Genomic DNA, 22,716 nt, shown 5'->3' with positions numbered 1-22,716 from the left:
CCTTGGAGTCATCCAAGTGGCTAATTGACGTAATGTTTATGGTATATGTCGGTTGTTCTAATTATATTCCTGTGTACAGGTTGTATTGTTAGGGTAATATTAACAGGAGGGGGGTGTCCTCCTATGGTGTATATATTCTGTGTAAGTTTGTTCAATAAAGAGAGTTACAGTTTTGCAGCCAAACGAGTCATGCCCAGTTCTTTGTTGCAATAGGCGGCTATAATATCTGATATCTATGTTCAGACTGAAGAAGCAGTATACTAACGGAAGCACTCAAGCGGAGTGTGGGACATTTCCGTCACAACCGCCACACCAGTTAGTGTCCTTAATCACCGTCACACTATTTATAGTGTTCCTGATCAATGCCATACCAGTCACATTGTCCCTAAACAACGCCACACCAGTTGCAGTGTCCCGGATCACCACCACACTATACGATGATGGTACATATCCCTACATACTTTATTGGTTATTGAGGCAATACCCCTTAATCCAAAACCACACTAGTCATATTGGCCCATATTCTCTCTAAATGTCCGCGGGCGGCGCGTAAGGCATTTACACTCCGCCGCCCCAAACTACAGGAGCAAGTGCTGTATTCCCCAAACACTTGCTCCGTAGTTTGGGGCGGCGGAGTGTAAATGGCCCGGCGTAGCCACGCGTATCTTCAAGGGGGCGGCTTCTATTCAAATTAAGCGCGCCCCCGATTCTAAGTAACTGCGCATGCGCCGGGCTTAAAAAAGCCCAGTGCGCATGCTCCAGTTCTCGGCGGAAAACGTCAATGACGCCGACGTGTGCGTCATTGACGTAAAGTCGTATTCAAGAACGACTTAGGGAAACGACGTAGCCGACGGAAAAACACGACGCGGACCCGACGCTATCCGTAACATGGCCTACGTGGGACATGCGGAAACTTACTCCTCATATAGCAGGAGTATGTTTCCGCTTACGCAAACGACGTTAGCGACGGGTACGCGACGCAAAATCGTTCGGGAATGGGTGTAGCAGGCTCATTTGCATAAACAAATGAGACCTTCACGTAAATGTCATCTAGCGGCGGGCGGCGTAATTACATTTAAGATCCGACAGTGTAAGTGACTTACACATGGCGGATCTTAAAGCGGGAGTTCACCCATTTATTTAATTTTTGCCCTTGTCCCCTTAGATTCCTGCTCGTTCGGTCTAGGGGAATCGGCTATTTGTATTAAAATATGATCCGTACTTACCCGTTTTCGAGATGCATCTTCTTCCGTCGCTTTCGGGTATGGGTCTTCGGGAGCGGGCGTTCCTTCTTGATTGACAGTCTTCCGAGAGGCTTCCGACGGTCGCATCCATCGCGTCACTCGTAGCCGAAAGAAGCCGAACGTCGGTGCGGCTCTATACTGCGCCTGCGCACCGACGTTCGGCTTCTTTCGGAAAATCGTGACGTGATGGATGCGACCGTCGGAAGCCTCTCGGAAGACTGTCAATCAAGAAGGAACGCCCATTCCCGCAGCCCATACCCGGAAGCGACGGAGAGGATGCATCTCGTAAACGGTAAGTACGGATCATATTTTAAAACAATTAGCCGATTCCCCTAGACAAAACGAGCATCCATCTAAGGGGAAAATGTGTTCGCTATGGGTGAACCTCCGCTTTAAGTGTATCTATGCGAAAATGATTCTAAGAATCAGTCGCATAGATACACGGGCCAAAAAAGAGAGATACGATGGAGTATCCTGAGATACTCCATCGTAACTTCTCTCAGAATATGGCCCATTGTCCCTAATCACTATCACACAATTTACAGTGTCCCTGATCAATGCCACACCAGCTATATTATCCCTAATCACTGTCACACCAGTTACAGTGTTCCTAATCACTGCTACCCCAGTTACAGTGTACCTGATCAATGCCACACCAGTTATATTGTCCCTGATCACAGCCACACCAGGCATATTGTCCCTGATCAGTGCCACACCAGTTACAGTGTTCCTAATCACTGCTACCCCAGTTACAGTGTACCTGATCAATGCCACACCAGTTATATTGTCCCTGATCACAACCACACCAGGCATATTGTCCCTGATCAGCGCCACACCAGTTACAGTGTTCCTAATCACTGCTACCCCAGTTACAGTGTACCTGATCAATGCCACACCAGTTATATTGTCCCTGATCACAGCCACACCAGGCATATTGTCCCTGATCAGCGCCACACCAGTTACAGTGTTCCTAATCACTGCTACCCCAGTTACAGTGTCCCTGATCAATGCCACACCAGTTATATTGTCCCTAATCACAGCCACACCAGGCATATTGTCCCTGATCACCGCCACACCAGGCATATTGTCCCTGATCACCGCCACACCAGTCATATTGTCCCTAATCACTTCCACACCAGTTATATTGTCTCTGATCACAGCCACACCAGGTATATTGTCCATGATCACTGCCACATTAGCCATATTGTCCCTAATCACCTCCACACCAGTTATTATGTCCATGCTCATCACCACACCAGTCATATTGTCCCCAATCACAGCCACACCAGTCATATTACCACCATACCATGCATATTGTGCTCAATCACCACCATATTGTCCCTGATGACCACCACTTCAGTTAAATAATCGCAACGCACCAGTGCAGTGTTGCCCCTGCTTGCTGGCTGTATTAACCCTGGCCTGTTTATGGACCATGCTTCTGCCTGATGCCTCAACCAATCCTTTGCCTGTTTGCTGACCATATCTCCTCAACGTGGCCTGATCTGACCCATCTGCACATGCTGCTGACTACTTTCTTGTGAGACACCAGGCCAGTGGACATGGCATTCCTGGGGGTATCCGTGTACCAGTAAGCTAGGCTTGCTTGGCTTATAGGAACTGGGACTGCTATAGGTGATGCTACACCACACTATATTTCCTGACCGCTCATATGTAGGTGACTATTACATTACAGGTTTTGACACAATTGGTTGATTTGTGTGATACACAAGATACAATGCCCAGTACATATTCAGTTCAGATAGCGAAAAAAACTCACACACGTGAGAGAATGTGTTATGGGGTGTAGTTCTAAGTATGCCCATACTGCATGTGAAAAATAGCTTATTAAACTGCCAATTGTGTGTAAATAAAAAATTCTTTCCACTTTTTCAAAAGCTTGTGGCAATAAAATGAAGTCTTCAAAAGACTCATACCTCACCTTGTGGTTTTAGCTTGCCAAAATATGGTAATTTTTTGGGGTGTTTCGACTGTCCTGATTTTTCAGGGTCTCCAAAAATGTAATAGATAGTCAGGAAATTAGAGGCGTAATTTATGCCTAAAAAGCCTAATGCCTAGTTCACATGACTGTTTTTCATGATGCGAAAAATGCCATTTTTTAAATTGGTCATTAAAAACGATCGTGTGTAGGCTCCAGAGCATTTTTTACGACGAGCAAAATGGGCATTAAAAATTTAGAACCTGCTCTATTTTTTCTCGTAATTTTTCACGTTGTCGTTTTTTTTTACGTGAAAAACGGTCGTGTGCAAGCTTTAACAACGGGGGAAAAAAATGCCTATGCTCAGTAGCAAGTTATGAGAAGGAAAATTAGCATAATCAGCCCAAAGGGTGGTGCCATTCAAATGGAACTTCCCCTTTAGGCCTCATGCCCACTGACGTTTTTACAGCCACTTTTCTGAGCGTTTTTTGCAGCTTAAAAATGTCTCTCCATGTTAGCCTATAGCCTTATGCCCACCATGACGTTTTCGAGCTGTAAATGGCTGAGCCGTTTTTAAGCTGCAAAAAAAAAACAGGACCAATGCATTCTGAAGCTCCAGCGTTAGAGCTGTAAAGACATCAGACGCCGGCAAACGTGATTTAACGTTGTGTTAAGCCTCGTCCGGCATTTCTTTCTCTAGTAAAAATCAATGGTTCCCTATAGGAGCCCAATGTTTTGAATAGAGGTCGCACCAGAAGTCGGATCAAGATGATCCGACTTGCGGGGCGACTCGTGTGCGGAGAATCTTGAAGGGGAACACTGCAAAAATTTAATAAAAAATTTGCGTGAAGTTCCCCCCAGGATGATACCAGACCCTTCGGTCTGGTATGGATCTTAAGGGGAATCCCCCACACCGAAAAAAAATGGCGTGGTGGTTCCCTCAGGATCCATACCAGACCCTTATCCGAGCACGCAGCCCGGCAGGTCAGGAAGGGGGGCAAGCGAGCGCCCCCTCCTACACCATACCAGGCCCTCAACATGGGGGGGAATTGGTGCTTTGGGGCAGGGGGGGCACTGCGCACCCCAACCCAAAGCACCTTGTCCTGATGTTGATGGGGGCAAGGGCCTCTTCCCAACAACCCTGGCCGTTGGTTGTGGGGATCTGCAGGTGGGGGGCTTATCGGAATCTGGGAGCTCCCTTTAATAAGGGAGCCCCCAGATCCCGGCCCCCCCACCCTCGGTAAATAAGAACAAATGATGATCAGAACGGCCACACTCCAATCTTAAAAAAACAGGATGTGGCCTTGACAGGAAGGGTTGGGTCATATTTAAATTAGGAGGTGCAGAAGTTTAGTCAGGCCTAGGGCAGCACAAAACCTATATGCACTACTGAATCGAATCCTGCATAACACCCCATAAGAATATAGCTCTGGTGTTTTAGCGACCTAGGGAAAAAACCCTCAGCAGTCATACCCAGAATCACTCTGTCCATATTCCATTTTCTAAAATACAAAAAAAAAAACAATACAGGGAGGAAAAAAATGCTGTTTTTTGGTGCCTAAAAAATTCCATCTTTTTTTTTAAAACATTTTCCTTCATATTTCTTGTGGCACCCAAACCACTTTTATTAATCTGGATCTACTGTATAATTTATTATAATGCACAACAAATTAAAAAAAAGAGATACCTTTAAGCTAAGACTGTAAGTTAATAAGTAACGCGCTAGTTTTTACAAAGATATTTTATGTAATCTTTTTTCAATTTTGTTAAACAATAATTTATTTATAGCCTGCGCGTGATGTGGGAGTCTTCATGTAACAGTCCCCGGACAATACATAATAATTAGTCAGTTTTGTCTCATTACTAGGTGTTGTTATTCCCTTGGTTGAAAGAAACAAGAATATAAACAGTTGTGAGGAATAGGGATAACAGAAGATGATACTAGGGGTGACGTTGCTCTACCAAGTAGAAGATATCTAGACATTTTACATAGAAACACCTTGATCTGGAATCCATCGGTTCTACATTTATTCTGCTAATTTAAATTTTAAAACAAGTTTTTTTTTAATTTATTTAATATATGAGCTTGCTGCTTTGCATGAATATATTTTCCTTTTCTGCATAAAATCAATTATTGGTGACTGGATATATTACTCTATTAGTTATTTTGATAATCTCACAAGCTTTTGCTATGTATTAACAATTTTTTTTTTTTGTTTGTTTCATTTGAATTACATTTAGTGTATTTATACGTTCATAATTATTTGCATATATGCTTTTGTATACTTATATATTTTGTTAGGGATCTTTAAGGCTTTTAAAGTTCCTTGGCACAGTTTCAGATTCACCCTCCAGCCATAAAAATGCTATACTATTATACTAAGATTGGTGATGCAATATTCAGAGAGAGGAGGATTCACAGTACAAACATCAGGCACTACATTCCTTACGCCGTTCTACTAAATTTGGGAAGTGGACTGTGTGTCCTGATTTTGCATCAGATCAAAGAAAACTCAGATTAAGGTAAATTGTGTGATTTTTTTGCACAACTGTACTTTGTTGTTCATTTATGTTATTTATGTTATTTATTGTTATTTATTGTTAGTATCCTTTTTAATGCATTACTTTGGCAACCATGTGGCAAACTAAATAGAAATGTTTTTTTTTTTATAGGATCTTTCCTGTATTTATTCTAATCAGTAAGAGCAAACCTAGAAAGATACCAGAGAAGGGATCACTTGGAGTGGGATACGTCTATAATTCTCACCCCTGTATATCCCTTAGACATGTGCGTTCCCATTCGTAACGAATGGATTTTCGTACAAATTTGTTAGTATTCGTACATTCGTATCAATTCGAACATCCGAAAAGCTGAAAGAACCAAAATACGAAAATTATGGAATTACGAATAAGCGAAATAACGAACAAGCGAAAATACGAACGTTGGACAATCTTACTAAAATACCAAACACCGAAAAAGCAAAAGAACGAAAATGACATCTATAACGAACTATTTGCATTCCGTATTCTAAATCCTTTGTCTGTTCGTATTTTCATTTGTATGTTCGGATTTTCATTTGTGTGTTTTGTAAATCCGTTTCTTTGTCTGTTTTGTGTACTTGTATCGTTCTTTCGAATGGGCACTGGGCAGTGTAATTAGTGAGTGATTACTTAATATCTTAGCCAATCAGTTTATCTCTTTTGTGCTGAGTCACATTGTACAGTGTAAAGCCTTGTACACACGATCGACCTTCAAACAAACTTTTCCTTGGATTTTTGTCTGAAGGGAGTTGGCCGGACTTTTGAAACAGAAAAAGTTTGTCCGATAGGGAGTACACACGGTCGGATTTTTTGGAAAACGCTCATTTTGACGTTTGTTGGCAAAAAGTACGACCGTGTGTACGGGGCTTAGGAGAAAGTATATCTTAATATGGATTAGCCGGGTGTTGCTATGTATTTACGAAAGTACAAAATTACGAATCCATTAAAGGAAAATTATTATCTAACAAAATTAGGAATTTCGAATCAACGAAAATAAATTGGACAGAATTACGAACCATTCAGTTTAAACGAAAATAAAACTGTTACGAAAATACGAACGGGTCCGAATAGGAAAACTTGCGTCTTACGAAATACGAACGGGTCCGAATAGGAAAACTTGAGTCTTACGAAATTACAAATCTTTACGAATCTACGGAACGAGACGAAACGGAACAAAAAAATAAGATTTTTTTTGTTGTGCACATGTCTAATATCCCTTATGGACCAACAAAGTTTAACATTTTTATCTATGGGTATATTCTTTTAGCAATAACTTTGTCATTATGGATAATATGAATATTTTTAATATATACATTTTTATATACAGTATATATATATATATATATATATATATATATATATATATATATATATATATATATATATATATATATATTAGGGTTGTCCCGATACCACTTTTTTAGGACTGAGTACAAGTACCGATACTTTTTTTTATGTACTCGCCGATACCGAATACCGATACTTTTTTTTAAATGTGTCCCCAAATGCAGCCATGTCCCCCGTATAACAGCCATTGTCCCCCGTATAACAGCCATTGTCCCCTGTATATCCAGCCATTGTCCCCTGTATATCCAGCCATTGTCCCCCGTACCTACTGTTAATCACCGCAGCGGGGAACATTACAGACAGCGTTCGTTTGAACAGCTGTTTTCCCCGCTGCGCATAGACACTCCCCCTTGCTCGCGATTGGACAGATCCGTCCAAGGGGGAGTGTCTATGCGCGGCGGGGAAAACAGCTATTCAAACGAAAGCTGTCTGTAATGTTCCCCGCGCCGCGGTGATTAACATTGTAGCGGCGGCGGCGGTTTTGGCGGCGGCGGGGGAAGTATTCTATTTTAGTATCGGGGGTATTAGCGGGAGTACGAGTACTCCCGCTAATACTCGGTATCGGTCCCGATACCGATACTGGTATCGGGACAACCCTAATATATATATATATATATATATATATATACAGCTGTTTTATAATTTTATTTATACGTACACACCTATATACACAAATCAACCATAACTTTATCTTTATAACCACTCACCTAATATTGATTAGGTCCCCCTTTTGCCACCAAAACAGCCCTGACCCGTAGAGGCATGGACCCCATTAGACCTCTGAAGGTATGCTGTTTGTATGTGGCACCAAGCCAAGGCATCAAAAGCCTCATACACACGATCGGACTTCCGACTGACTTTCCCATGGATTTTGCACCGAAGGGCGTTGCCCGTGAACTTGGTAGGACTTTTTCAGCCAACTTTCAACTTCTGCTCTTTACCGCCACCCTTTGGGCAACTTCTGATATTGTCTGATCTTTAGCATTGGTTCTGAGCATGCGTGTTTGTACTTTGGACTTTAGTCTGATGGACTTGTGTACACATGATCGGATTTGCTCCATCGGACATTTGTTGCCGGAAAGTTTGTCTGTTCTCACAGCGAACATTTGTCCGATGAAAAAGCAAAAAAGTTTGTACGATGGAGCATACACACAGTCGGATTGTTCGATCAAACAGGTTCATCAGAGGTTTGTTGTCAAAAAAGTCAGATCGTGTGTATGGGCCTTAAGTGAACCCCCCTATAATTTCCAGCCAAAGAAGCTGCCATCTTGGCCTCTGTTCAATCTACAACTGCCATGATGCTGCACATGTGATCAGTTATGACACCAGCCATTGGATGGTTTGACAGTTTGGTTGAGAGCACAACCAATGAGTGTCTTACATTTCCGGCACATGCAACTGTTTTACGGATGGGTTTACTTCTGCTTTAAGTCCTGTAAATTACAAGATAACGCCTCCATGGATAGGACTTGTTTTTCTGGCACATCTCACAGAATTTCCACTGGACTGAGATCTTCAATTTTTGGAGTCAAACTCGTTGGGGGTCCTCAAACCATTCTTAAACCATTTTTGTAGTGTGGCAGGGCACATTACCCTGCTGAAAGAGGCCACTGCCATCTGAAAATATAGTTTCTATTAAGTACTTGGTCAGCAACAATGTTTAGGTAGGTGGTACATGTCAAGTAAAATCCACATGAATGGCAGGACCCAAGGTTTCCCATTAGAACATTGCCCAAAGCATGACACTGCCTCCACCAGCTTGACTTCTTCCTATACTGCATCCTGGTGTCATATCTTCCCCATGCAGGTAAGTGAATCACACAAACCCGGCTATCCATATGATGTAAAAATGTGATTCATCAGACCAGGCCACCTTCTTCCATTGCTCCGTGGTCCAGTTTTGAGGCTCAGGTGCCCTTTGTAGGTGGTTTTGGCTGTGGACATGGGTCAGCATGGGCACCCAGACCAGTCTAAAGGCTACGCAGCTCCATACACAATTGACTGCAATGCCCATTTTTTTCTGCATTCAACATCTCAAGTTCCACACCTCACATCTGCAACCGTCATCCACCACTCACCTCTGTGTCCCCCATCCACAGCTCACCTTGGCACCCCCTGTCCACAACTCACCTCTGCACCACCATCCACAGCTTACCTCTGCACCCCTGCTCATAGCTTAGCACACCCGTCTATAGTTTACATTTGCACCCACCCATTCACAGTTCCCCTCTGTATAGGGTGACCACGTGTCCCGGATTGCCCGGGACAGTCCCGCATTCTGCAGGTCTGTCCCGGCCACATTCACTCCAGGACAATACAGTGTCCCGGAATGAAACTGACACAGCCACCCCCGGGCCAATCTGATGCCCCAAAAAAGGCCGCCACATCACCGCTTTACTCACTGACAGTACTTGTCCTGGCCGGGAATGCCTGGAGGAGCACAATCCCGCCCCCTGCTTGTGATTGGAGAAATCATAAATCCCGCCTCTTGTGTCCAATCACTGTGCTGTGATTCGTTACAGCGCAAGCTGATTTTTGGGAAGGGGGGTGTGTCCCTGAATGGTAGTTTGGAAATGTGGTCACCCTACCTCTGTACCTCCCCCCTTTCACAACTCACCTCTGTACCCCCCTTGAACAGCCCACCTCTGCTCTGTCCCTCCTCCCTCTTCTCCATCCTCAGCTTATCTCTACAACCCTAATTCACAGCTCATGTCTGCACCCCCATACACAGCTTTCTTTTACACCTTTCATCCACAGCTCAACTCAGCTTACCTGTCCATTGTTTACATTAACACCCACCAGTTACAGTTCCTCCCTGCACCTACCCTCTCAACTCACCTCTGTACCCCCCATCAACAGCCCACCTCTGCTCTGCCCCTCCCCTTCTCTGTCCACGGCTTATTTCAGTAACCCTCATTAACAGCTCACCTCTACACCACTCATCCATAACTAACCTCTGCACTAGACATGTCCACTGCCGAAACATTTGTTTGTTTCCATTTTATTTGTTTTTTTGTCTTGTTTTTCGTAAATTAGAAAATTCGTAAATTGAATTAGAAAATTTAAAATTTAAAAAACCCTTAAAATTGGGAAATTAGAAAATTGGGAAAGGAAAAAATTCAGAAATCTGAAAACTCGAAAATCAAGAAAGAAAACGTGAAAATTCAAAATAATAACTAACTAACTAATAATAAATAACTATTAAATTATAGGTATTGGAATTTCCTTTCAAATTTGGCTGCTAGTTAATGTAACGAATATGAATTTATCCAAAGTTACGAATTGTCCGAAATAAAGAATGCTGCATGTAAACAAATGGAATGGAACAAATTAATAATAAATAATAATAGTAATAGTAAAACATATTTGTTCACTAACAGCCAAATCTAATTCCAACACCTATAATTTATTAGTTTAGTAATAGCGAAGTTATTATTTCAGATTTTCGAAATTTTTGTTCTTATTTTCAGATTTTCGTTCTTTTGAATTTTATAGATTTTCATTCTTATTTTCAGATTTTCAAATATCCGAATTTCCGAATTTCTGAATATTCAAATTTGCGGATTTTTGGGATTTCTAATTTACGAAACTTCACATTTCTGAATTTTCGAATATTTGAATTTACGAATACGGATTTTGTCGAATTCGGAACTAAACAAATTGCGCATGTTTACTCTGCACCCCATTCACAGCTCACATCTGAAGCCCTCATCCGCAGCTCACCGCTGTATCCCCATCCACAGCTTATCTCTGCCATCTTCCACATTTCACTTCTGCACCCCTCCACAGCTCATCCCAATCCACAACTCTCACTCTCTGCAACCACCCCGTCTCTCACCAGTTTTCACTTCTTATTTTGGTAAATAGAAACTGCTCAATTTCTTTTCTTGTCAGCAGTATATAGCAGTCTGGTGACTTCTATTTCCATTCTACTGTCCTATTAGGCTGCAGAACCCCTGACCCTCTGGGGGCGCGCATCGCGGTGATCGTTGTTGAGGGGTGTCTGAGGGGTGTCAGTCTGACACCCTGCAACACCGATCTAGGTAAAGAGTCTCTGACGGAGACTCTTTACCACGTGATCAGCCGTGTCCAATCACGGCTGATCACGATGTAAAAATGATAAGCCAGTAATCGGCTTTTCCTCAGTCGTGTCTGACAGACGCGAGTAGAGGAGAGCCGATCGGCTGCTTCTCTGACAGGGGGGGTTTGTGCTGATCGATTATCAGCGCAGCCCCCCTGAGGATGCCCACACTGGACCACCAGGGATGCCACCAGACCACCAAGGATGCCCACCACAGGTATGCCACCCTAGACCACCAGGGATGTCAATCAGAAATGTATAATGGATGTCTAATGGATGCCAATCAGTGCCCACAATGGATGCCAAGCAGTGCCCACAATGGGCATCTCTGATTGGCAGGCATTATTGTTTGGCACTGATTGGCATCCATTAGTACAACTCGTTATAGTACATCAGTGCCCATCCATGCCCATCTGTGCCATCTATCAGTGCCCATTCATGCCCATCCGTGCCACCTATCAGTGCTCATCCATGCCGCCTATCAGTGCTCATCCATGCCGCCTATCAGTGCCCATCCATGCTGACTATCAGTGCCCATCCGTGTCGCCTATTCCTGCCCATCCGTGTCGCCTATTCGTGCCCATCCATGCCGCCTATCAGTGCCCATCCGTGCCGCCTATCAGAGCCCATCGGTGCCGCCTATCAGTGCCCATCCGTGCTGCATATCAGTGCCACCTATCAGTGCCCATCAGTGCTACCTCATCTGTGCCCATCAGTGCCGCCTTATCAGTGCCCGTCAGTGCAGTACCATCAGTGAAGGAGAAAACATACTTATTTATTTGTGGGAACAAAATGATAAAAATTTAGTTTGGGTACAGTGTAGCATGACCGTGCAATTGTCATTCAAAAAGCAACAGTGCTGAAAGCTGAAAATTGGTCTGGGCGGGAGGGTGTATAAGTGCCCGGTATGGAAGTGGTTAACCACTTCAGCCTCGGAAGGATTTGCTCCCATTTTTTGTGATATGGCACTGCGTCGATTTAACTGACAATTGTGCGGTTGTGCGACTATGTACACAGACGAAATTGCATTTACATGCATTTTTTGTGCTATAAACAAAGAGTGACAAATTAGAATATTTTCTTCTTTTTTTTTTTACTTTTTGCTATAATACATATCCAAAAAAAAATATATAAAAAACTAACTTATTCATCAGTTTAGGCTCATATATATGCTTCTACATATTTTTGGTAGAAAAAATCATACTAAGCATATATTGATTGGTTTGCGCGAAAGTTATAGGGGCAGATCCAGAGAGAGAGTACGCCGGCGTATCTACTGATACGCCGGCGTACTTTCAAATTTGCCGCGTCGTATCTTTAGTTTGAATCCTCAAACCAAGATACAACGGCATCTGGGTTAGATCCGACAGGCATATGGCTTCGTACGCCTTCGGATCATAGATGCAATACTTCGGCGCCCGCTGGGTGGAGTTCGCGTCGTTTTCCGCGTCGGGTATGCAAATTAGCTATTTCCGACGATCCACGAAGGTACGCGCGGCCGTAGCATTCTTTTACGTCGTCTCTAGTCAGCTTTTTCCGGCGTATAGTTAAAGGTGGTGTTTTGCGGCGTATAGTTAGATTTGCCAAGTATAGCCGTCGTTCCCGCGTTTAATTAGAATTTTTTTTTGCGTAAGTCGTCCGTGAATCGGGATGGACGTAATTTACGTCTAAGTTAAAAAAAAATACGCTGTTGCGACATCATTTAGCGCAATGCACGGCGGGAAATTTTGAAACGGAGCATGCGCAGTTCATTCGGCTTGGGGACGCGCTTCATTTAAATGAAACACGCCCCCTAGAGATACACTACGCCGCCGTAACTTACGGCGCAAAATCTTTAAGGATTCGAAGATATCACAAGTAAGTTACGGTGGCGTAGCGTATCTCTGATACGCTGCGCCGGGGCAGATCTTTGTGGATCTGCCCCATAGTGTCTACAAAATAGGGGATAGATTTATGGCATTTTTTTTTCTTTTCTTTTTTTACTAGTAATGGCGACGATCTGCTTGTTTTATCGGGACTGCGACATTGCGGCGGACAGATTCTGACACCTTTGACAATTTTTTGGGACCATTGACATTTATACAGCGTCAGAGCTATAAATAGCCACTGATTACTGTCAGGAAAAGGGGTTAACATTAGGCCTCGTATAAACAGACGGACTGTGCGCTGAAATCGGTCCGCCGGACCGTTTTCAGCGGACATGTCCGCCCAGAGATTTCTGTCTGATGGTTGTACACACCATCAGACAGAAATCCACGCGTACATGATCCGCGGTGCCGATTACGCGGTGACGTGCGCGGCCCTGGAAGGTAAATACTTCCACGCATGCGTCGAATCACTTCGACGCATGCGAGGGATGGCGGCCGATCGGACATGTCCGGTGAGTCTGTACAGACGACCGGACATGTCCGACGGACAGGTTTCCAGCGGACAGGTTTCTTAGCATGCTAAGAAATTTTTGTCCGCTGGAAAACGGTCGGCTGGACAAATGTTCGCCGGAAAACGGTCCGATAGGCCGTACACACGACCAAACTTGTCTGCTGAAACTGGTCCGCGGACAAGTATCAGCGGACAGATCCGGTCGTGTGTATGGGGCCTTAGGGGGCGATCAAGGGGTTAACTGTGTTAATGGTGGGTATTACTGCACTAACCCAATGTGTAAATAGTGAACTGCTGCTGCAAAGAATGTGACAAAAATTGTGAAACAATGTAGCGCTAAGAAAACAATATGTAGCAAACAAAATTGTACACATAAAAAAACTAGAAATTATAGTAATCAATCTCAAATTTAAAAAATATATATAAATGAGTGGAAGTATAAAAATGTCCCATAAGTGGAAAATGTGTGTATTAAACACATAGGCCCAGATTCTCGTAGAATCGCGCAAAACTGTGCGGGCGTAACGTATTTCATTTACGTTACGCCGCTGCAAGTTTTACAGGCAAGTGCTTTATTCACAAAGCACTTGCGTGTAAAGTTGCGGCGGCGTAGAGTAAATCACCCGGCGCAAGCCCGCCTAATGGGGCGTGTAGTATTTAAATTAATCGCGTTCCTGCGCCGAACGTACTGCCCATGCACCATCTGTAAAATATCCCAGGGTGCATTGGTCCAAATGACGTCGCAAGGACGTCATTGGTTTTGACATGAACGTAAATGGCGTCCAGCCCCATTCACAGACGACTTACGCAAACGACATACATTTTTAAATTTCGACGCGGGAACGACGGCCATACTTAACATTGGTTGCCCCTCATATAGCAGGGGCAACTTTACGCCGGGCAAACCTAATGTAAACGTCGTAACTTCACTGCGTCGACCGCGCGTACGTTCGGGAATTTCGCGTATCTAGCTAATTTGCATACTCGACGGGGAAAACGACGGAGGCGACACCTAGCGGACAAAAAAAAATTGCATTTAGGATCCGACGGCGTAAGAGCCTTACGCCTGTCGGATCTAATGGATATCTATGCGTAACTGATTCTAAGAATAAGTCGCATAGATACGACGGCCCAGATTAGGACTTACGACGGCGTACACGGCGTTGCGCCGTCGTAAGCCCTTTGAGAATCTGGGCCATAAAGTCCAACTGTAATGATTGTTGCTCAGAATTTAAGCCTAATGGCTAGGCAAACACATGAGACATCAAGGCAGTGGTGGCTAGTGCTCAAAGTTTTTGTGCCATCAATTGTCACCACTGTTCCATGCCATCAAACGCAGCCACTGTGCCATCAATTCGCACCACTGTGCCATGCCATCAAATGCAGCCACTGTGCCCATCAATTGTCGCCACTATGCCCTTTAATTGTCGCCACTGTGCCCATTGATGTCACTGTGCCCTTTAATTGCCGCCACTGTGCCCATTGTCCCCACTGTGCCAATTGTCCCCACTGTGCCAATTGTCCCCACTGTGCCAATTGTCCCCACTGTGCCAATTGTCCCCACTGTGCCTATGACCTGGGTAGGGCTGAGGCGTCGGAGTGATATTGAACATTAAAACCAAACACATTGAACCTCATAAATAATACAAATTATTTTCATTGGAGTAAAATGGCCACAGCTTTTATTACATAACAAAATAATATTCAATAACAGCATTTAAACACCAGTTCTTCAAAAACATACAAGAATTCTGACGCAAACTTTAAAGCCAGGTCCTTGACAGTGCCACCCAATAACAGTGGCGTTGCTATGGAGGGGCGGGGGGTGCAGACTGCACCTGGGTGACACCCGCCAGGGGGGTGATACCATCCTGAGGGTGGCGAGGGGGAGGCAGAGCTTTAGTCTAAACAGCCCTGTGTATGCTTTCCTCTTATGCCCTGTACACACGATCGGATATCTGATGGAATCTAAACCGTTGGATTTTTTCATCAGATATCCGATGAAACTGACTTTCATCAGTCTTGCCTACACACCATCGGTTAAAAATCTGATTGTGTCCAAAACGCGGTGACGTAAAACACTACGACCTGCAGAGAAAAATGAAGTTCAATGCTTTCGAGCATGCGTGGACTTGATTCTGAGCATGCGTGGATTTTTGACCGATGGATTTCCCCACAGATGATCGTTTTTTTCTATCGTTTTTTTAACCATAAGAAAAATTTCAAACAGGTTCTATTTTTTTTCACCGATGGGAAAAAAAAACGATGGGGCCCACACACGATCGGTTCGTCCGATGAAAGCGGTCCATCGGTCTGTTTTCATCAGACGAACCGATCGTGTGTACTGGGCATAAGGCTCTCACTGCTGTCACTTCTAAATACAGAAGTTCATCCTGCTTCTGTATTTAGAAGTGACAGCGCAACTATCTGGGCAGCACAGCTTGTGGCTGCACTGAATCCTCCCTTGATTGATGACCTGGTGTGATATGTGGAGGTATGGCCGCCGACATGGGGGGGACCCCCGGTTCTCTTGTACCGATGTTGTGCCAAGAGGCAGAGATGGGACACCCAAATTATGGGTAATGATACCGAGTGTGTGGGGGGGGGGGGGGGGGGAATGAGAGACTGGGCCCAGGCTCTTTGCATTAGGTTAGCCATATTGCATACTGCCCCCCCATGTCTTAAAGATTGGGGATATTCACTGTGCCCAGAGTGAAATTCTTTTCCCTGCTGTAGTTTCTATTAAAACAGAGTTCCACCTAAAAGGGGAAGCTCTGCTCTGATTTTGACAGGTACCCACTCCCACTTCCGGCTGAGTTCACCGCACTCCCCTCCTCCTTCTCCCGCTGCCAGCCCATTCACAAAGCATAGCAAGCATGTGCAGCAGGGAACCAGCTATGAAGCCACAAGGTAAAGCAAGCAAACTATAGAGGACACGTGCAGTACACACCAAGTAGCTTTAGGTGCAAACTACAGAGGACACGGGCAGTACACACCAAGTAGCTTTAGGTGCAAACTACAGAGGACACGTGCAGTACACACCAAGTAGCTTTAGGTGCAAACTACAGAGGACACGTGCAGTACACACCAAGTAGCTTTGGGTGCAAACTACAGAGGACATGGGCAGTACACACCAAGTAGCTTTAGGTGCAAACTACAGAGGACACGTGCAGTACACACCAAGTAGCTTTGGGTGCAAACTACAGAGGACATGGGCAGTACACACCAAGTAGCTTTAGGTGCAAACTACAGAGGACACGTGCAGTACACACCAAGTAGATTTAGGTGCAAACTGCAGAGGACACGGGCAGTACACACCAAGTAGCTTTAGGTGCAAACTTCAGAGGACACGGGCAGTACACACCAAGTAGCTTTAGGTGCAAACTACAGAGGACACGTGCAGTACACACCAAGTAGATTTAGGTGCAAACTACAGAGGACACGTGCAGTACACACCAAGTAGCTTTGGGTGCAAACTACAGAGGACACGTGCAGTACACACCAAGTAGCTTTGGGTGCAAACTACAGAGGACATGGGCAGTACACACCAAGTAGCTTTAGGTGCAAACTACAGAGGACACGTGCAGTACACACCAAGTAGATTTAGGTGCAAACTACAGAGGACACAGGCTGTACACACCAAGTAGATTTAGGTGCAAACTGCAGAGGACACGGGCAGTACACACCAAGTAGCTTTAGGTGCAAACTACAGAGGACACGGGCAGTACACACCAAGTAGCTTTAGGTGCAAACTACAGAGGACACGGGCAGTACACACCAAGTAGCTTTAGGTGCAAACTACAGAGGACACGGCCAGTACACACCAAGTAGCTTTAGGTGCAAACTACAGAGGACACGGGCAGTACACACCAAGTAGATTTAGGTGCAAACTACAGAGGACACGTGCAGTACACACCAAGTAGCTTTGGGTGCAAACTACAGAGGACACGTGCAGTACACACCAAGTAGATTTAGGTGCAAACTACAGAGGACACGTGCAGTACACACCAAGTAGCTTTAGGTGCAAACTACAGAGGACACGTGCAGTACACACCAAGTAGCTTTAGGTGCAAACTACAGAGGACACGGCCAGTACACACCAAGTAGCTTTAGGTGCAAACTACAGAGGACACAGGCAGTAAACACCAAGTAGCTTTAGGTGCAAACTACAGAGAACACGAGCAGTACACACCAAGTAGCTTTAGGTGCAAACTACAGAGGACACGGGCAGTACACACCAAGTAGCTTTAGGTGCAAACTACAGAGGACACATGCAGTACACCCCAAGTAGATTTAGGTGCAAACTACAGAGGACACGTGCAGTACACACCAAGTAGCTTTATGTGCAAACTACAAAGGACACGGGCAGTACACACCAAGTAGCTTTAGGTGCAAACTACAGAGGACACGGGCAGTACACACCAAGTAGCTTTAGGTGTAAACTACAGAGGACACGTGCGGTACACACCAAGTAGCTTTAGGTGCAAACTACAGAGGACACGGCCAGTACACACCAAGTAGCTTTAGGTGCAAACTACAGAGGACACGTGCAGTACACACCAAGTAGCTTTAGGTGCAAACTACAAAGGACACGGGCAGTACACACCAAGTAGCTTTAGGTGCAAACTACAGAGGACACGGGCAGTACACACCAAGTAGCTTTAGGTGCAAACTACAGAGGACACGGCCAGTACACACCAAGTAGCTTTAGGTGCAAACTACAGAGGACACGTGCAGTACACACCAAGTAACTTTAGGTACAAACTACAGAGGACACGTGCAGTACACACCAAGTAGCTTTAGGTGCAAACTACAGAGGACACGGGCAGTAAACACCAAGTAGCTTTAGGTGCAAACTACAGAGAACACGAGCAGTACACACCAAGTAGCTTTAGGTGCAAACTACAGAGGACACGGGCAGTACACACCAAGTAGCTTTAGGTGCAAACTACAGAGGACACATGCAGTACACCCCAAGTAGCTTTAGGTGCAAACTACAGAGGACACGTGCAGTACACACCAAGTAGCTTTAGGAGCAAACTGCAGAGGACACGTGCAGTACACACCAAGTAGCTTTAGGTGCAAACTACAGAGGACACGGGCAGTACACACCAAGTAGATTTAGGTGCAAACTACAGAGGACACAGGCAGTACACACCAAGTAGCTTTAGGTGCAAACTACAGAGGACACGGGCAGTACACACCAAGTAGATTTAGGTGCAAACTACAGAGGACACGTGCAGTACACACCAAGTAGCTTTAGGTGCAAACTACAGAGGACACGTGCAGTACACACCAAGTAGCTTTAGGTGCAAACTACAGAGGACACGTGCAGTACACACCAAGTAGCTTTAGGTGCAAACTACAGAGGACACTGGCAGTACACACCAAGTAGCTTTAGGTGTAAACTACAGAGGACACGTGCAGTACACACCAAGTAGCTTTAGGTGCAAACTACAGAGGACACGGCCAGTACACACCAAGTAGCTTTAGGTGCAAACTACAGAGGACACGTGCAGTACACACCAAGTAGCTTTAGGTGCAAACTACAGAGGACACGTGCAGTACACACCAAGTAACTTTAGGTACAAACTACAGAGGACACGTGCAGTACACACCAAGTAGATTTAGGTGCAAACTACAGAGGACACGGGCAGTAAACACCAAGTAGCTTTAGGTGCAAACTACAGAGAACACGAGCAGTACACACCAAGTAGCTTTAGGTGCAAACTACAGAGGACACGCGCAGTACACACCAAGTAGCTTTAGGTGCAAACTACAGAGGACACAGGCAATACACCATGTGAGAATACTGCAGCTAGCACAATCAACTGCCTGCCAGTAAATTAGGAATAGCTGATCTAGCTAAACTATACAGTGTTTAAATATATGTACAACACCTGGGATGCATATATATCCTCTAGACACTGTCATTTTAACTGACTAGCCTGCCTGCTCTATCTACCTAGAAAAAATGACACTGTCTCTCTCTCTTTCTCTCTGTCTTTAACCACCGCCGCAACACACTACACAAGGCCGACCTGCAGGCGGACTTTTATAGTGTGGGGCGTGTACTAAACCCCCTAAGCCATAATTGGCCAAAGCCACCCTGGCCAATTATAGCTCTCCGTTTTTTGCGCACTGTGATTGGCCAAGCATGTGGGTCATAGTGTATGCTTGGCCAATCATCAGCCAGCAATGCACTGCGATGCCGCAGTGAATTATGGGCCATGATGCGCCACTAGAATTTGGCATGAACGGCCCGTAACGTTCGTATTTCGACGAACAGTCGAACATACGATGTTCGAGTCGAACATGGGTTTGACTCGAACACGAAGCTCATCCCTAATAAGCAGTAGTTGTATTCATTAGCACTATATAGCCACTTCCCACTGACTGGCACAGTATAAACCCAAGCACTCAATGAATATCTGTAGAGGCTGAGATTCACAACACGTTACCTGGTAACAATGGTATTCTTTAGCGGAGGGATAGGTGTCTGATACACATTTTCCGCCCTCACAGCGAGGACACAGGTTTGACTATCCGCAGCGGGGAGTCTTTCATCCGACCAGGATTGCCGATACCGGAGTCCGTAGGAACCTCTCAAGCGGGGCATCTGACCCTGTCTATACACACACGTCTCTGTCCAAAACGTGGTACCCCCCCCCCCCAAAAAAATGGCCGATAATATCTCTTGAGATTTTCTATCCTATCAGGACACCAGGCTTCTCCAAAATGGTGCTGGAGACAATTATAGAGGCTAAACAACTCTGAACATATATACACATCAGCAGAATAGCTAAACGACTTCCTCATGCAGCCAGCTAGGCTACCCTGCACTACAGCTGCCTACATGTTTACCTTTATCACCAATAGTGAAAGTAGAAGAGCACCCAGATTGGGTTGTCCAGTTATAGTATGGGTACTTTTCAATGGGGACGCTAATTCTGGAGACAACCATGGATTCCCTCTCTTTGAATGGATTTTCTCTCACTGTCTGTTGTGGCTATGAGACAGGAAGTGAAAGGGAAATCTGCCCAATGGGACACAAGTGGCAAAAATAAAAATAAGCCTTATAACCTTTTCTTACTCTACCCACCAAAGTTTTGCCTTTAGTTCTACTTTAAGTTCTATTTATTTTGTGATCTCCAGGTGATGATCAAGACGAATCAAACAGTGGTCAGAGAATTTCTCCTCATGGGATTCGGAGACCTTCAAGAGCTCAAAATTCTAATCTTTGTCATCCTTCTGGTCTTTTACATCATGGCTCTAACGGCAAACTCCATTGTTGTCATCTTGGTTATTGTCAGCAAGAATCTTCATTCTCCCATGTACGTCTTTCTGAGCCAGCTGTCCTTGTCTGAGATCCTCTTCACCAGCAATATTCAGCCCATTATGTTATGGTTGTCACTGGTAGGCGGTGGAAAAATACCCATTACCGGGTGTCTTTTAAATTTCTGTCTGATATCGGTATGTGGAATCACTCAATGTCTCCTTTTAATCGCCTTATCATTTGACCGGTATGTGGCGGTTTGTAAGCCATTGCATTATACGCTCATTATGACTTCTAGACTTCAACTTCAGATTGTCGCTTTATGTTGGTCAATGGGATTTACGCTCTCGTTTGTACTGTATGCTTTTTTGGATAGGTTAGAATTCTGTGGTCCACATATTATCAATCATTTTTACTGTGACGTCCCTCCTGTTTTAGAACTTTCATGTTCCGATATTTCTTCTGCCAAGCTGGTCACTTCCATGTTGTCGATTCCTCTTGTTCTCTGTCCATTTATGTTTATCGTTGGCACCTATGTTTTCATCTTTAACACCATCCTGAAGATGACATCCTCCATCAGGAGACAGAAGGCCTTCTCTACTTGTAGCTCACACCTAATTGTAGCTTGCCTTTACTTTGGAAGCTTGGGGACTGTGTATATTTTTTCGCCAAAAAGCAGTCCCTCCAATTCAAACAAGTACCTGTCTCTGGTATATGTCTTTGTCACCCCAATTTTCAACCCTCTTATCTACAGCTTAAGGAACCAGGATATAAGAGGGGCCATTATAAAATATATTCACATTTTCTGTAAATGGTAAATGAAATAAAGATTCTTCAAACTATTGTATTAAGAAAATGCCAACATAAAGGGCCAGTCCATTGATTTTCAGTTTCTTATAGATGGAGTGTTAAACTCCCCTGACAGCTTCTTCTATCTTTTAGCCATACTAGTGAGATCTCTGCTTGGAGTTCCCAGACACACCTTTTGTGGGGCTACCACTATCCATGCTGGATTTTTGTGTTTTAAATTTTAGAGAATAAAACAGAAGGAGCTGAAACATACAAAGGTGGGCATAAGCACCCAAAACATTCAGGTGGGCAGAAGTCGGGAACTGTGATGAACTGTACTTTCCTGGATTTGCTTCGAGCAGGGTTCAGCAAACTTCAAAGAAGCTTGGATGCCAAACCTGAACCCCACTGAAATCAATAGAAGCCAAATCTGTCAAATTAAAACTTCCCATTTTCTGGGCTAATAGGCAAGGGTTATCAAAAATAGTATGCTGGGGAAAAAACTGCAATTGTCAGATACAATTACCGTATTAATTTTTTTTTGGAAACCAATTTTTTTTAAGTTTTTACTTTTTTTTTTGCATTGACTACTTCAAAATAAACAATACACACTTTTATTAATACCAAATAAAAGCATTAATTGCTTTTAACAATAATTACGGAATGCAGACTAGTCATACATTTATATCCAGTATAGCTGATGAAAAAGAAAAATAGTATGCTGGGGTGAAATCCCCACTTCAGCCCCGGAAGGATTTGCCTCCCTTAATGATCAGGCCATTTTTTTTGCGATACGGTATTGCATCACATTAACTGGTCGTGCAATGTTGTACCCAAACAAAATTGACGTCCTTTTTTCCCCACAAATAGAGCTTTCTTTTGGTGGTATTTGATCACCTCTGCGTTTTTTTTTGCGCTATTAACAAATAAAGAGTAACAATTAAAAAAAAACACAATGGGCTAGATTCAGAAAGAATTTACGCCGGCGTATCTATTGATACGCCGCGTAAATTCAAAGCTGTGCCGGCGTATCTTCTTTCTGTATTCAGAAAGCAAGATACGCGAAAATTAGGCTAAGATCCGACTGGCGTAAGTCTCTTACGCTGTCGTATCTTAGTTG

At 44.2% G+C, this 22,716-nt stretch overlaps 1 protein-coding gene across 1 annotated transcript; it reads left to right on the top strand.

The window, feature by feature from the left end:
• Positions 1–5,366: 5,366 nt before the first annotated feature.
• Positions 5,367–22,264, top strand: LOC120930957 (olfactory receptor 472-like). Its single transcript, XM_040342089.1, has 2 exons — positions 5,367–5,706; positions 20,687–22,264. The coding sequence occupies exon 2, from the start codon at positions 20,690–20,692 to the stop codon at positions 21,623–21,625; it is 936 nt and encodes a 311-aa protein (XP_040198023.1). The 5' UTR covers positions 5,367–5,706; positions 20,687–20,689; the 3' UTR covers positions 21,626–22,264.
• Positions 22,265–22,716: the final 452 nt, after the last annotated feature.

This window comes from Rana temporaria, chromosome 3 (assembly GCF_905171775.1).
Source record: "Rana temporaria chromosome 3, aRanTem1.1, whole genome shotgun sequence".
Taxonomy (NCBI): domain Eukaryota; kingdom Metazoa; phylum Chordata; class Amphibia; order Anura; family Ranidae; genus Rana; species Rana temporaria.
The sequence above is the reverse complement of the archived record's forward strand: the minus strand, read 5'-3'. Positions and strand labels throughout refer to the sequence as shown.

Coding starts and splice junctions, on each gene's coding strand:
- LOC120930957 (XM_040342089.1), top strand. CDS start 20,690: ATGATCAAGACGAATCAAACAGTGGTCAGAGAATTTCTCCTCATGGGA.